This window comes from Ptiloglossa arizonensis, chromosome 13, assembly GCF_051014685.1.
Source record: "Ptiloglossa arizonensis isolate GNS036 chromosome 13, iyPtiAriz1_principal, whole genome shotgun sequence".
In the NCBI taxonomy this organism is placed as follows: Eukaryota; Metazoa; Arthropoda; class Insecta; order Hymenoptera; family Colletidae; genus Ptiloglossa; species Ptiloglossa arizonensis.
Window position 1 is genome coordinate 83,986 of NC_135060.1, and position 16,826 is coordinate 100,811.

General features: G+C 37.7%; 1 protein-coding gene and 1 long non-coding RNA gene across 5 annotated transcripts; both read left to right on the forward strand.

Annotated features, from left to right (window-relative positions):
- The first annotated feature begins 4,071 nt into the window (after positions 1-4,071).
- Positions 4,072-11,277, forward strand: Ogre (optic ganglion reduced). The gene is made up of 4 exons (XM_076325551.1): positions 4,072-5,345; positions 7,628-7,735; positions 9,113-9,268; positions 9,569-11,277. Exons 1-4 carry the CDS (start codon positions 5,097-5,099, stop codon positions 10,139-10,141), a joined length of 1,086 nt encoding a protein of 361 aa, XP_076181666.1. The 5' UTR covers positions 4,072-5,096; the 3' UTR covers positions 10,142-11,277.
- Positions 11,278-12,334: 1,057 nt separating this feature from the next.
- On the forward strand, positions 12,335-15,567 carry LOC143153913 (uncharacterized). 4 transcript variants are annotated; one of them, XR_012993940.1, is made up of 5 exons: positions 12,335-12,667; positions 12,770-12,862; positions 13,150-13,221; positions 13,458-13,634; positions 14,184-15,567. It is a non-coding gene; the product is annotated as an uncharacterized LOC143153913 (long non-coding RNA). The 4 variants fall into 4 exon arrangements; XR_012993942.1 differs by lacking the exons at positions 13,150-13,221; positions 13,458-13,634 and having other exon boundaries at positions 12,355-12,667; positions 12,754-12,862; positions 14,184-14,231; XR_012993941.1 differs by lacking the exons at positions 13,150-13,221; positions 14,184-15,567 and having other exon boundaries at positions 12,358-12,667; positions 12,754-12,862; positions 13,458-13,577.
- Positions 15,568-16,826: the final 1,259 nt, after the last annotated feature.

The window sequence follows — 16,826 nt, forward strand, 5'->3', positions numbered from 1 at the left end:
AAATATATTGCGAGGACCGTGAGCGAAGCATTGACGAGCGAATGCTACATAAAATTAAAAAGTCAAGGATGCGAGAGAAAGCTGCTCCTGGAGAGTAAGAAGAACCTTGTGCCGGATCAACAGCAATTTATGTGTCCTTACGGAGACCTTTCATCTCAGCATTTATTTTGCTCGGTTATATAAAACGAACGTGCGAATATAATATTTTAAGTATAACAAGTATAATTACAATGTAAAATTATAATATATTTTTATACATCGTATAAAACATAATTTGTTATACATATTTAATCCGTTCAAATATAATTCTTCTGGAATAAAGATACGATGAAAAAATGAATCGTTGAATTTTGTTAGAAATGCCATTGATGATCAACGAATGAAAATATTTACGTAATATCGTGTTACAAATTGTTACCGATACATCGCGTAAACGTCGGTCGTTTACGTATCGGTTTACTTCGGATTAAAGTCCTTTGACTTTCGTTCATGGAAGAATAGATTGCTCGGTAAGTTTCGTCGTTCGATACGAAACAGAGCTATTAGGTTGGTCGTTTGATTTTTCGAAAGATGGTACTACCGTTTCACGAACACGTGTGAAATTTCATGTGTACTATATCTGCCGACCGATTCGTATACTTACAGTCGATTCGAAGTTGAACCGTCATAGTATTCTTTTACAATGGAAAAAGTGACAAAACAAGAACACGACGACACTTATCGAACAACCTAGTATATATTATTTTAATACTCGGGACACGGCGGTAGGTTTGCCGTTAACGGCAATCGGAACTTTCTCGTTTCATCTCCGGGAGACTTCTTCACGATTTCGTAAACACGTGCCTAACATATGTCACCGTGGTTTCCACGTGCGTAAATATTGTAGACACATATGGCCCGTTCGAGCAATTCGGTCCTGGATTCTAGCTTGTTTTATCAATTTAATGCGTTTCTTATGTATGTATATATATATATATATATGTGTGTGTGTGTGTGTGTGTGTGTGTGTGTGTGTGTGTGTGTGTGTGTGTGTGTGTGTGTGTGTGTGTGTGTGTGTGTGTGTGTGTGTGTGTGTGTGTGTATATATGTATATTAGAGAATAAAGGTTGTATGTAAATTGAACTCGATCTCTGATCTACTTTATAAGAATTACCCAATTTAAAATTATTTAATCGGTGCGTTCGTGGTCAGAGTTGGATAAATTTAATATCCAAAACAATGTATCGTATCGATAAACGTTTCAAACATAAGTTATTCGTTAACAGTTGTAAAAGAATTATGCAAGAGAAGAAATATTACACTTTCGACAATTTTTTAAACACGATCGAGTCCTTATAAAAACCTACATTACGATAAAGAAAAGTCTGCTTTTCGTCCAACATAACTACACGTACGTATACGTAACGCTACAATATTTAAAATCAGTTTGTTTTTTCTAAAGTGATTCGATATTGTACAGTATACAAACGTACTATTATTTTATACTTTCGGGACATTTACTATAAATAGAAATCATATCAACGTTTTCCGTTATTGTGTAACGAACGTACTTAGAAAGTTTCGATAAATTAATGAGGGAACTGTTCGATCACCGTTGCGTCACAGATTAATAGCATCGATGGGAATAAATAAATATGAAATTTGTAACACGATTAAATGTTTATTTATATTGTTCGAATAACAGTACCGGAATATTTCTAGAAAGAAAGTACTAACGAGCGAAGAAGATACGAATGGGTTCGATCTATTTCTACCATCTACCAGAATGTACATAAGTAAAAAAACCGTATCGTTTCATTTACGTGCCCCTTGAACCCAAGTAAGATTCGTTCGAAGCAATTCTTTTTATCATCGAAAGTGAACGAGTTATTCGGTAGGCCTGTTTTAAATATCTTATTTTACAATCACATATTTTTTGTTCGTTGTACGTAAAATCAGTTTACTACGGTCACATTTTTCATTGCATTGAATATTTTAAACAGTTTTGGTAAACTAGAAAACAAACGAAGAAAACTATATCGAAAGAATGGAAACTATGTACATACTGATTTTTCTTCGTAATTGAGGAAAATCTTAACGTAAAATAACAAAACTGGTACATAAATAATCGAAACGCGAATTTATGCGTAATCAAACATTTATGGCACGAATGAGAAATCACAACTCGACGTCATTATATAATATATTGTAAACAGAGAACAATTAATGTAAGGGTTATAAAATGAATACAAACGTTCAGTGATTAAGTAGAAAATTTAGTAAAACCGACCAACAATAGTCGTAGAAAAGTAGAAATAATATAGGGAATTTGATAAAATATAGAGTTTATATTTTTAATATCGATATTTAAGATTCTCTTCGGAAATTTACAATTTAACTGTCGAGAAAAGGAACAAGCTGAATGAAACTTGGACGAATGATTTTCATGATAAAATTCTTTTATCTTTTATTTTTATGTTATTGTATGCTTTGTAATTATAATAATACAAAGGTAATTGTATGCATACTATATAGTATGTATAACGTATTTTAGAAAGAGCGATGCGTCGGTGAGAAAGGTGAACAATTTTCAGTCGGAACGACTGTACAATGTCGCGCACTGTGCCTATAATGATCTTGAACGAATCCTGGAGGACAAGAGCTGCTGGTATTTCCGTTTCGTGGGGTGAATTGTGGTCCTTTCATGGTTCGTGCATCTGGTCACGTATACAGTCGCAGCGAGGACCCCTCGTAAATCGACAAATCAGCGGCGCACATGAAAAACAGGAGAACATCGCACGATGAAAACGCTCACGTTTATTGCACATTTTACGCAAGGTTACGCTTGCAATTACGGAATTGTATCTTACGAATCTATATCTCTATAATTGAAAACGAACAAACAAGGAATACAAACAATTTTTAGTAAACGCTACAAGAAAAAACAACTATTAAAAGCAATCGATCGAATAATAACGATCGACAATGTAATCTTTACTTTCCGTTAGATCAAAAAATTGAATCTAAATTATTACACTTTTTCTACACATCGATATTGTTTTCCGTTTCGGGTCCACGTTGTTTAAAAAACACATTTCATTGTGTCAACTTTCACTCTGGGAGTAACGAGAATCGTGTTATTAGTCAAATTTACAAGTGTCTTCTAATAGCGCTAAGAGCATCGGTGTAAATGTTAAACGTTTGGCAAGATATTTCTTTGCGTACCACGTCGCTTTGTGAAAATAATATTAAAACTACTTACATACATACATTTTTAACGAATAGAAAAACTTGTTCAACTTTCTTTTCCGATCTGTAGATTCACTGTACGAAAACGGTGGAGATTCTAAGAAGAATGTTATTTTCTTATACGATCGAAGAAATACGAGGGCCCTACGTAGAAGTCTCTCGGTGACCGCAGCGTTCAATTGAATTTAATGATCGAATTAAACCGATTTGCTTTCATTACGATATTCAACGTAAAGGAAGGGTCGGTCGACAAAGAAAAGATATAAAAAGCAATAGTTGCAGAGTTCCGAGGCATTTCGAGTAAGAAAATTGAAAATTTCGAATCGTATTGGAAACGAAAGATTTCAATATTCGAGAATAAAATAAGAATTTTGTTAAACCAAAAACGACAATTGCTCGTTTCAAGTTTGCGCGTAGAATAGACGTCTTTGAACGAAAAATATTTAAAGTAATTTTGTAAAAATTAAAAAGATTGTAGTTTTTAACACGTTTCGTTTCGACAAGCAACATTGTAGCAAATTGGACAATGTTGGTTGAAACAAGCAACTAACTCGTCGAGATTTTAAGATATTACTCAATTTGAATAACGTTGAAAGCGGTTTGCAATTTAATAGAAGCAAATCTGTGAAAAATTAGCAAGAGGGAGACTCGAGTGGACAACGGTAGCCATCGTGGACGCAGGAGCATGCACTATGGAAGCAGGGTATAGAGTGTATAATGCAGGCACAAAGGGGGGAGTTTGAAGCAGCCGTCGGTCCCCCACCGTTACGATCCCCACCTTCTGGGCCCTCTCCTACTCGTTTCTACTTCAGCAGTTCCCCTAGCAGATCGAAAGAGTTTCCCTCTCGCCCCCCGACGGAACAACAAGCCACTGACTTCTCATCAGTCGACGTAGAAGAGACAGGTACGTGCGTACGTTTGTATGCCGACACAATTCGGTGTTGGCTGGCAACTCGTTCGTAAAATCTACCGACACGGTATCGAGAGAAAAAGTGCCGCGTGGAGAAAGAGAAGAGGAAGAAGCAGAAGAAGAAGAAGAAGAAGGAGAAAAGAGCCAGAGCTCGCAACACCAGGGTCGAGGTGTTGCACAACACAATCTGTTTCTCGACGAGATCCTCGCTCGACGGAGGGAACAGCAAGATTGACAGTGAGTGTCGTGTCTCTCACACGAAGCGACGAATGTTCGCCACCGAAACGAAAATATTCGTTCCATGTAACTCCGCTTAACCGCTGTTACGATCACGTGGGGGAAAAATACGCGCAATACATCGCCAGTTCCGACTGTCGTTTGTTTACGCGTGCCGTCCGAATGTGCCGCACAAAATCGATCGATTAGCGGAGAGGGTGCCCGTACGACATCCGTGTGTTTTCTTCGCGCGTCGTCATCGTCGTCGTCGTCGTCGTCGTCGTCGTCGTCGTCGTCGTCGCAGAATTAAATTTGTACCTTTGGTACCCCGATCCTGAGATCTAGCGACCGTTCGCGATCTCGTTCAACGTGGTTCGGTGACCGTTCGCGGGCGGGCGTGCGCGCGCGCGCGCTCTCTTCGTCTCGAAGAAAGAATAAGAAACCAGAGAGGAGTAGGGCGAAAGAAAAGGAAGAAGGACGCCAAAGGAGAAGGAGAAACAGGAGAAAAGGAACAGAGGGAGGCACGCCGCGTGGACATAGCCATACGATTCGAGTGTCCGTTTCGTTTCGTTTTACCGCTTTTCGTGCCGAGTGCGGTAGATGAAGTCCTGCGAAAGTTCCAGTTCCAGTTTCAACGATTTCCTTTTCGTAAAATCGCGAGCCGTATAGTCACGTGGCGATCGCGAAGAAAGAAAAACGATTAGGTTGGAAATAACGCGCGGATCACCGATACAAAACAATCATGTACAAGCTACTAGGGGATCTCGGTCAGTACCTGAAATGGCAGGAAGTCACGACCGACTCGATGGTGTTTCGGTTGCACAACCACTTCACAACGGTGCTACTTTTCACGTGTTCGATGGTGATCACGGCCACCCAATACGTCGGTAACCCGATCTCCTGTATCGTTCAGGGTTTACCCACGCACCCTATCAACACGTATTGCTGGATAACGTCTACATTCTCTATGCCGGACGCATTCAATCGACAGGTGGGTAATCTTGTCCAATAACGATGTCTCTGATTTGTAATTTCGTTTCACGGTTAATTACGAACTTTCGAACCGATCGTTTCGAGTGTCTTATACATTGTCGACGTCGTTGTTGACAATCGTGGAAAACTTGTTACATGCACTTTTACCCTCGGAACGGTCTCAGGTTTACCGTTAACATTTATTCGAAACTATGCGGTAAATGTTTCGATCGAGAACCCTTGAATTTCAAGGAAATTGAATTCGATACCATTTTCGTAATGCGTTGAAAGTTCGAAAGTTCGAAAGTTATCGTGTGGCTAGTACGATTCGTGTACACGAATCTTATTCTTTTTTAATCAATTTTTTCCATGTAAATTATCGACACGCATCCGTGACTAATATTTACAACGAAAATATTCGTTGTCGGACTTGCGCGCAAGTTAGATTCGTGATTCCGTAATATCACGTATTTCGTGTTGTACATTTTTCGAATGTAAATATTTACTTTTTTTTTTTGACGACGTATCGTGGTATCGATGCGTTTAAATTTTAAACTTTATTATTCATTATGTTTACACTCTAATATTTAGAGTTTGGAATTCTATTATATAGAACATTGCGTACGCGTAAAGATCACGAGCACAACAAAGATTTGTATAGATTTTATCTCTTTTTAAGGGAAAAGCATTTTTTGTCAAAAATGTCATAGTTATTTGACTCGAAGGAATACGAGCACCGAAAAGAGGCAAGTAAAAAGAAATAGGAAATAACGAAACGATTTTATGTTGCCAACATTATCTGTAATTTTGTTCCGATCGACTGGAGTAATTTCTTTAGAATTATACATACCTGCATACGTTGGTCACGATTAGCATTTCTTTAGAAATTTATCATACTTTGAGTCAAACTTTTTTGGCAGGCAATTTTTCTTGAAAACTGATGCAATTTGCGATACAGTCTTGTCGAATAGTAGTATATGTTATGCATTTTAAAAATAAATATCTTAAAATAGAAGCCAAAGGTAAAAGTATTTTTATACGAATATACGTAAATCTATATACCACACGGTGGCGTCCTAATCGAAACTCAAGATCATTGAGTAACAATGATGTTGGGTGTTTGATCGTGAATTATTTGTACGTAATTTCTTTTTCAATGAATGGTACATGTTACAAAGAACTTGTACATACAATTTTGTAGTATTTTAGACAGAAATGTTGTATTGCTTGTTCGCGCAAGAAAATTATAATAGTTGTAGCTAAATTCGATAAAATAATTATTTTCGAAAAGAAAAATCAGGGTAATTTTCTATGCGAATAAATATAACGCAATACCGAATTGTATGTGTAATTACATAATGTGTAATTTAACGGTATTCGAATAAACGTTAATTATCAATAATTGTCACGATTAAATTACGATGTGCAATTTTATGTAATTTTATGTAATTTTTGATGTTGAATTTAACGATGGAAAAATAAATTTGAAAAAACGATCTTTCAAAAAATGTATTACCGTGTTTATATATACTTTATTTTATTCATGGATAACTTTTACGACTGCGGTTTCAATAACGTCTCGGAGAAAATATCTTTTGAACGCCCACCAAAATTAATTCGAGTACTTTTTCGACAATTAGTCCGTTGTATCGGTACAATCGTATCAAGAAATCTTTCTTCGATTGGTACCCAGCCATTATTCTTATCCTTTTTCTTGCTGTCCGAAACTATTTTTCTCACAAATTACGAGTACCTTCTTCCGTTAAACGTATCTTTGATAAACGATCATCCGTTTTTGTTTAAATAACCCGAAGAAAACTGAAATTAGCCTGAAATCGTATTCACAGATAGTATCAGAGAGACGCAGAGCAAATAAGGTTAATAAAATTTGATTTATTTTATGAAATTTTCAAATAAAAGTTCCGAAATAATTATTACTCGCAAGAAGAACTTAAAAAAATATTCTTAAAGCGAAAATTATTTTCCATAAAAGTACCACCGTGAATAGAGATTTTTAAAAAAGTATCATCCTAATCGGAATTGTTAAAAAAAAGTAAACGAAGTTAGCTATTTGTTTTTTCGATCGGTGTTCCTAATTAAATATGAAGTTAAACCGGAGTAAGTAAATTCGTAAAGTTATCTTCGGCGAGGATGCTCGCACGCGGACCAAATCTCGGCGGAATACACTCGGGAAGTGTACTTTGTAGTCGCACCGGTATAGTTAGTGGTATAAATTTAATTATCTGCACCTGCACCGTTTCGTCATTATCCTATAGCCGATGAGTTTATTATTTCTCGTAGGTCGGCGTTGAAGTCGCGCATCCAGGAGTGGCGAACGACTTCGGAGACGTTGACGCGAGGAAATACTACACGTACTACCAGTGGGTGTGCTTTGTATTGTTCTTCCAGGTAAGGGCTCGTTTATCAGTAATCTTGTACGTGTGACAGATAAGCTCGGGACAGCTGCGCTTTCGGTTTAGGCTTTTGTTACCGTCTCCTATTCCCACCTATCGTATTGGATATCCGAACCTGGTTCGCGCGAATGCACGAGCTCGAAAGATTAAGCGGTTAAGTTTAGCACAGCTGATAATACAACTTGTGCAAACCCACCGTTTTTTCTTTTTATCGAGAATTTGCTTCGATGTCCGGTTTTGGTCCACTTTGACGTTTCTCGAAGAGCGCTGCCACGTCCAAGGGCCCCGCAAGGATAGGAAAACTATTTTTTACAATAAGATATGTAGGAATTGGCAAAAATGTCCGCCCACCCCGTACGTGTAATATACCTTACGTATTTAATAATTCTTTAAAGATAAAATTATCGATTTTAATATAAACCTTAATTATTGTAATTAACTGAGAATGTATCGATTAAAAAATTAGTTGGTATTTATATAAATTTAATTACAATAAATTAACATAAATTTGTCGAATATCTTACGATACTACGACTTTATTATATATTTTAAGTTATTATTCATAAATAGAACAATTTCTACGACAGTTTTTAAATAAACTCTGTCTAGTATCCAAGTTGAAAAAAATATATATATATATATATATATATATATATATGTATATTTATATGCGAAATACGTATAAGGACGTAGATGAAAACACGGCCGAGTAACTCAAAGATTTACCGTATATATGTATACGTGCGTATAGAATTTATTGAAAGAACTAAGAAACGAACCTTTCAAAAGTCGAACTAACCAAATTCGCTTTTTGTAAATTTTCTAATTTTAGCCGAATTTTAAGAAACAATGTTTGCAACATCAATTTTCTGTACTTTATAGTTCGTAAAGTTTGATCGATTTGACTTTCGAAGGGTTCGGTTCTGTTTTTACAATTTCTCAAAAGTTTTTCTAGACTGCGTATAAAATTTGAAAAGTGTAAAGAAGTCTGGCGATCAAGTAGTTCGAGAATCGCTATTCTACTCGATTCTCGATTATAGTGAAATAAAATAAGTAAGGTAAAGAGAAACATTTACTTTCTCTGTGCAGAGAGAATGCAAATGATGTAAAAGTACACCGAAGTGGGGCCCGTTTTATTTAGAATAGTGGTATACCTGCGCATAAAAACGTGTCCAATTGCACCAACGAAATAACATTAATTTGAAAAAAAAAAAAAAAAATAACACAGACGTGTTACAACGCGTAAAAAGGATATATATATATATGGTAATCGAATAATAATAACAACAACAACCCAAAATAGAATACTTAGTTGAATTTTGACCGTCTCGTAAATTCAGCGTTATTTACACGAATATGTATATTTCGACAGGCAATACTGTGCTATGTACCACAATGGTTGTGGAACATGTGGGAGGGTGGTTTGATCAACGCGTTGGTTATGGGTATGAATCACAGCCTCGATACCGAGGATAACATCTCGCAAAAGAAGTCCGTGTTAATGGATTATCTCATGATTCATAAACAGGTAAGCGCATAAATTGAACATTGCTCTCGTCAGAAACTAGAAAACCGTGTAGATTGCAAAACGAGCGGTAACAGAATTTACATCTCGTTCAGATTTCGATTCTTTGCAATCGCGAGCAGACTTCCTTGGATAATTTCATTTTACGAGTGTAATTTTATAACGAATATTATTATGTAATTGATTTTGCCTAGGGAAAAGAATAAAAAGTGTAAGGGAGGAAGGCTAAAACGGTTGGGTTAGATCCAATTTGTCCTCATTGAGTCCAATTCGTGCCAATTCACCGACTGCTTGTTCTTTCAGACTCACAGCATGTACGCGTATCGTTACTTCGCCTGTGAAGTCTTGTGCCTGGTGAATATTTTCCTCCAAATGTACCTGATGAATCGTTTCTTCGATGGCGAATTCCTCAGCTACGGGCTGCGCGTGCTGCAATTCTCCGATGCACCGCAAGAAGAGCGGATCGACCCAATGGTCTACGTGTTCCCGCGTGTCACCAAATGCATCTTCCACAAGTACGGTGCTTCCGGGACGATACAGAAACACGACTCCCTCTGCATTCTCCCGCTGAACATCGTCAACGAGAAGACCTACATCTTCATTTGGTTTTGGTTCACGATCCTCTCAATTTTGCTACTGGCATTGGTGGTTTACAGAGCCGCGATCATTTTCGCTCCGGTCATTAGGTCGAGATTGCTGCAAGTTTCCTCGCGACTGGTCCCCATCGAAACCTGCATCAGCATCACCAAGAAAGTCGGTCTCGGCGATTGGTGGCTCCTCTACGTCCTTTCGTCTAACATAGATTCCCAAATTTACAAAGAGTTCTTGCAGGAACTCACCAAGAAGATGAGCGATACACAATCGGTTACCCCGTAGATTAGCATTTTCAAAGAATTTTCAGTAAAAGACACCGACGAGGACCGACACGAGTCCTTTTCTACGGCTCTTTCTGCGTTCTCTCTTTCCGAGTACTAAAGGAGAATATCGACCTACGTCTTCGTAGAAATCATCGCGTTACACTGCAACGGTTTATCAAAATATTTTCACGCCTACCGTTTAAAGAAAGCAATCGATACGCACGACTGATAGAGAACGTTGCAGAGACACGCGATGATACACTCGAATACCGCGCAAGTGAACACTTTAGGATCTCTCTCTATGCGCGCACGCGAATCATCAACGTTTTATATTAACAGTTATCGCAAGAATCCTCCTATTCTTCGTTTCAATGTTTGTTTCGCGAAGCAAAACTTTTTCATTTCGAGATCCATTGCTCAAAGTAAATCAGCGCGTTTTTGTTTTTACAATAACGATCGAGAAATTCTCAATCGCGCGAATGTGTCAGAGTAGGAATACTTTTTACCGTGCAACATTTTTCCACTATGACATCATCGTGATTCGTAATGCATCGATCATGATCGTAACGCGCGTTCCGGCGCGAGAAATTCTATTTTCGTACATTCCTAGGTAGTATATTCAAACGGTTTTGGCGAATATTTCCTCGCTGAAGCCAAAAACGATATTTAGCTTATAATATCAGTTCGTAGGGTTCTTTTTTTTTTCTTTTTTTTTCTCTTTTTTTTTTTTTTTTTTCTAAATAATTTTGAACGCATTTTACGTTAAAATATTGCGAGTAAGTTTCCACGTGATCCAACGTAGACCAACATTTTGTACTGAATATTTACCCACTTGTGTTCCATCGACGAACAAATATTTGTCGAAGAAAATGTATTTAATGTTACGAATCTTCCAGCTCCGTATAAAACAGGGCTTCGCTTTTTCTTAATCGACATTCGGTGTATCCACGAATACACGAATTTAATCGGTGCGTTAAACGAATCGTATCGTATCGTAATCTCTTGGGAAAGTCTGAACCGAAGAACATTCACACTATTTTTAACGGTATTATCGTCTCTGTAGTCGATCAATGAGTACAACGAGCAAGTAGAGAAGTAAAAGTTAATACTGCCTCATTCAACTTGACAATATATTTAACTATTACAAAAATACAATACATACTAATTTAACGAGCACTAGTATAATTGATACTCCTATTGTTGTAGCCCATTTTTCTTTCTTTTTTTGTTTCGTTTTTTTTTTTTGTTTTTAGCATTTAATCGTAGCAAGATATAAAGTTTTGCGACCGTTAACGCTTTGCGACATATTTTCGTTTCACTTGTGATCCTTGGTTAGAGTTCGTTCCACGAGTTGTTGAATGTATAAGCTGTAGGAATACGATACCTAGATTTCATACCTGACGCGCAATGCTTTCAAATTACGTAGGCATCCTTCTACCGACAGCGAGAAGTTAACAATGGCATAAAGGAGATCGGTTAAGAGACATTGAACGGATATTTTGACAACCTTTCGCTTCACCGTTGATATTATCGCAATAGTATTTAAAAATAAAATTTTCCTATTTAAACAGAGAACAATATTCTCGATTCGAATTCCGAATAACGGTAGATAGCTGAACAACCTATTCCAATGAAAAAGCATATAAATGTTACAAATTATTTGTACTTCATAAATAGTTTCTCCGATTAATCTTGATTCATTGATTTATTTCCTTGGTGAAATGGAGCGGGTCGATCGACCTCGAAATACCGAATTTCTGTAAGAAGTGAGAAGAAATGGAAGAACAGGAATATCTTTCGTATCGTAGCGCGTGAGTGAGTCAATTTGGCGATAAAATTAAACGTCGAGTACGTTGGTATTCCCATAACTGGACGACGCGGTGAATCATTAGGCGAAAGCGCGCCGAAATTAGAGGTGAGTACTAAATTCTTCCAATCTAATCGGATTTAAAGCAATTCAATTGTTACATTTACGCGATAGGTGTGCATACGTGCCAAACGAATAAGTCCTTGACAATAAAAATAATTTAATTATCATTTCGTTGATGGTTTTTGAGAAAATTTCTTAAAAACTATGCAAGCGTAACGATTGCAACGTTTCTTTGGTTCCTAAAAGGTTAAAATTCTGTTCCTTCGGTGTTTATCGATCTATCGATGTAAAATTGATCCGGAAGTGTCGATAACATTGCACGCGTAGTTCGTTGCGATGCGTGTAATTTAATTATCGCAAAATAATTGTTTCGGGAAATTGAAGGTAGCGGCAGCACGTTTACGATCGACATTGCGCCATCTGAGGGATTCCCGCGAAAGGTATTTTTCGTATTCGTTGATGCAACATAGTATGCAAAATCGCAGGACCACGATGTAAACAATTTACCAGGACGAATACCGGTGGTCGGTGTAATTACGTTTAACGGAAACGTTAAATTAAGGCGTTGAGGAGTTTTTCTTGTTTAACGAGACAAGCGACGCGCGAAAGTAATCGTTAAATTTTAAAAAGTGGTCGTGCGAATCGAGATACAAATTCGCTAATGTGTATAAAAAGGTAATACGTGTTCATTTTGAAATTGCATAAATAAATGGTACTGTACAAGGTGTACACCGATATAATTAATGTTTAAATATTTCAAGTCATTCGGTGCTGTAGGGGACGAACGACCAACTCGAGGATTCACGTACTAAACGTATTTCACAATCATTATGTACGATTCATGGACCGAACAGTCGTGTCGTATACCAAGTGAGTTATCAATTCTATGATACAATTTGTATTTTATAACGTATTAACGAGGTCCTTGGCACGTGTCCGATTTCCTAACCTCGATTTGTCCGAATGGTGTTGTTCTTTCATTTTAGGATATATTTGTGGTACAAATCCATCTCTGTGGCTATCGTGAGCCCTGTATCTTAATATATTGTGCTAGGTTTGAAGTAGCAGAGACGATAACTTATTTGTTTACTATAACGGTGCATGTTTGGTGCGCGTCTATGTAACTATTCCCGATGCTTAACATTCGTTCTTTTTAGATGTTGGATTTGGATGGTTTCTCTCTATCGTTCGTTGCGAATGGAATTACTGCCGACAAAATTAAATCCGATGTAGGTTTAATGCAAAGTGCTCGATACAAACGATCGTTGTTAGTGAAATTTTTATCAATCGAATTTTTGATATTGCGTCAACTTTGATGTACCGATATCTGAAATCGTGCAACTATTCTTGCTCGCCGTATTGTTATAGTTGTACGTGCAACGTATAGTTTGTACGTTTTAAGTTTTGTACGCGCTCATTTTAATACGATACTAGATATCAGTTTGATACGTGTGTCACGTTTCAGATTCGTTACCTTGGATCGCCCTAACAGATATATCCTGTGCGAGAGACCAAAGCCGAAGCGCGACTAAGTTGGATTCTATTTGTACAATTACCAAATATACGTATTGAAATATTAAACGTTTACTGGAATAAGCCCGATATATATTTGTTCTACGTACGCCCAGGAGCGTTCCCATTGGTAATTAACCGCGACGTAGCGAACCGTTAGGACGTAGTATTATTTAGTTGTACCAGTCGTGCATATTTGTACCTAGGCTCCGATGTACATTTTGAATTCGTCGTACGAGTTAATTTCTAAACGAATTGTAGTCTAAAAATTTTCGAATTTTGTGTTAGATTCTAAATGGATCTACACGATAATAAATTCGTCCCTTTTGTTTTTTATTCAACCGTATTTGGAATTTCCATTGATTTTTAAAAATTGTATCGGTTGAACGAGTATAGTCGAGACACGACTTGGGAGGTTTCGCGTATCTATAGAGAAATTTGCGTGCGGTCCCTGAGAGACCGCACACTTTATACCAGTGTACAAGAGCTAGGGCTAAGGCTATATCGAAGAAGGGACAGTAAGGACAGGTATGATCAGCTCTCACTGCGTACGAACAGAGTTACCCGTTTGCGTGATCGCCAAACGCCTCGCAAACGTGCCACCGAGGGTTCGTTTCACTTATCCGATTAGAAAAAATAGACGAAAGTTTGTTCCAAATGGGGTTCTCTCTTCTTGTAGGTTCACGACCTCCACGTTCATCCGCTGGACGTCGTTCTCTCCTTATCCTATTTTTACGTAACACCGGTTGCTTCAACTGGAGGAGAAGATGTACGCGTATGCACGGGCTCTTGGTTTACTCGGGGACCAGGGGACGTTAGGACACTAGGACGCTAAAAAGTCCCTACGCAGCCATGCGACGAAGGATCAAATCTTGGGTGTATCGGAATTGAAATATTCCTATCGTTGTAACACTATTTCGATCTCTGAATTACAATTAGGGAAAATTTTGAAAAAAGAATAGGAATATTATTACGATTGGGTACACGAAAGTTATATATAATATTCTTTATTCAACGTTTGGCATATTTAAGCACGTTCCTCCTTTTTCTTGCGATTCGCGATCATTTCGAACATTTCGTTTGTAACTAGTAGCGAACGAATATAGTATTTCTGACCGATGGTCAAATTCAACCCGAGTACGATTGTAAACGATAAAAATAATTTCTCCGATATATTACTCGAAACATCTTCAGACGATGAAGATAAATCGATCGATATCTCGCTCGAAGAAATTTCTTTCTCTAATGTTATATTAGTTGTTTCAAGGGCAATTTCAATGAAATAATTGATCGAAATCGTCACGTAAATGTAACGCGGCAAAGTTCCTAAGGGGCCGATGCTAAGAAAAGGAAGTAACGGACGAAAGGTAAACGAAATAAGAATTGAATAACAAACGAAACAAGATACCGCAGAAATGTTGTACCTCTAACGCTCGAAATATATAGTAGTATTATTATCCGAAGAAACGGCTTGTACGCGGTGGGGGTGATGGGCGACCCGCGGTGAGATTAATGCACCACGCACGATGACTTTACACAATTACGTCGCATTGTGTAACATTTTATCACGATGTAGTTCCAATGTGGACAATGTCACTCCGCAAAGAGTGCTGCAAAGATCTTAAATTTGAAAAGAATCGATACACGCGATAGACAGTTTCTTTTAGCGTCACTAGTTTGTCCTTTTTTCAGCACTTTTATTTATGGAAGAAGTCATTTATATTTGGTCCATTGACCAGTGGATCGTCTTCGTTTCGATATTGCAAGTATCCAGGTTCTTTATAAGCTTCGTTGAACATTTTTACGCATCGCTCGAGCAGGGTAATTCGGTATTCGACGGACAACGGTTTCATTATTCGGACCGGAGTCGCAGACTCGTATTTAAAATACGAAAGAATAGGCGCCGGTTGAATTTAGTTAAGGCCGGTTGTGGTTTTCGACGGATGCGCCGCGGAGGTATCCCAAGTATTTAGGTCTGTTCCTCGTCTTATCTTCACGCGTACTGCATAGTTTACTAAATCGTTCTTCGTTCTTCGAATGTTTGCAGATCGCTAGAGATTCAACACGCGTACCCCCAAGTTTTTATTATATTTGGATCTAAATTATACTAAATTTAGATCGATTTTTTCGGCCATCGTTCCGAATTCATAATTTCGTTATCTTTCCGATAATTTGCAAACGTGAATGCTTATCCATTCGTTAGGGTACACACGGAGATACGTACGAGACACGTCCATTGTCTCTGTGCGCTTTAAGCAAAGCACGTGGCTCGGTGGAGCCACGCAAAGGACCCCTTTTGTGGACACGTTACGCTTTTCTAATTAAAATAATTAAAATTAAACACGGCCATGAAAAGACTTTATTCAATATATAGGTACGTACGAAGAAAATGTTGTTTAGTTGACAGTTTGAATAACAATGGAGTTGATTTATAAGACGAAACAACATACTATATGTACGTAGAGTGCGGCATTCGCGGAGAGTGACGCGTCGTTCGAGTCCTGATTTCAAACGGGACACTCGTCCTTAGCGTAGCCAGAAAAATAAGCCGAATAAATTTTCTTTTTACAAAGTAAGGCCACAACGTGACCATTTGGATCGATGTCGTTCAGTTTATGCGTTCGAAATTGATTTTGCGAACGAGACGTTCGCGGTAACCATGACCATCCTTATTCGATTTTTAAGTTATCGGAATTATTATCGTTTCTATTCCCATTTCAGTGTTTTCTACCACTAAAATTAATACGATGCATCGTAAACGAGAAACATCGTTCAGGAAAAATGGCAATAAAATTATATAACTGTGCAAAGATATATTTGAAACGTATTATAGAAATTAAATTTTAGAGTTCAATCGATAACGTAGTGGAGAAATTTAACAACATTACTATATTTCTACTTTATCTCACGGACGTCGCTGCACTCGCTTCGGCGGTAAGGGCTCGCAATGTTTTTAATCGTGCAAGAACTGTATTCTTTTTTTCTTTAGAGAGCACGCTAAGAAGTAAGTAAAAGGAAGAGGATTGAACGAAGAAAATCATTTATTTGAAATTACGCTTGTAAAGGAACACTCTCCTAATCGAAATTCATCGATACATTTTGTATCGGTGTATCGTACGAGATTAGCCAACTTTGGCAAAGTGTGCGGAACAACATCTCCGAATGATCGAACTCGTCGCGTGTTTGCGTTTCTTCGCAAACGTGTTGCATCACGACACGTGCTTCGGAAATCGAGGAACCTGGTTTCGCGAAGAATTCAATCGAAGTTTGGATCGTACTTTTCAAGGGGGCGGACAAATTTCGATGTCAGCCATTCCAGTAT

What these genes read in the sequence shown, in the direction of transcription:
- Ogre (XM_076325551.1), top strand. Translation starts at nt 5,097, where the DNA reads ATGTACAAGCTACTAGGGGATCTCGGTCAGTACCTGAAATGGCAGGAA. An exon ending in CGGACGCATTCAATCGACAG is followed by an intron (nt 5,346 to 7,627) that starts GTGGGTAATCTT and finishes TATTTCTCGTAG; the next exon opens with GTCGGCGTTGAAGTCGCGCA. An exon ending in GCTTTGTATTGTTCTTCCAG is followed by an intron (nt 7,736 to 9,112) that starts GTAAGGGCTCGT and finishes ATATTTCGACAG; the next exon opens with GCAATACTGTGCTATGTACC.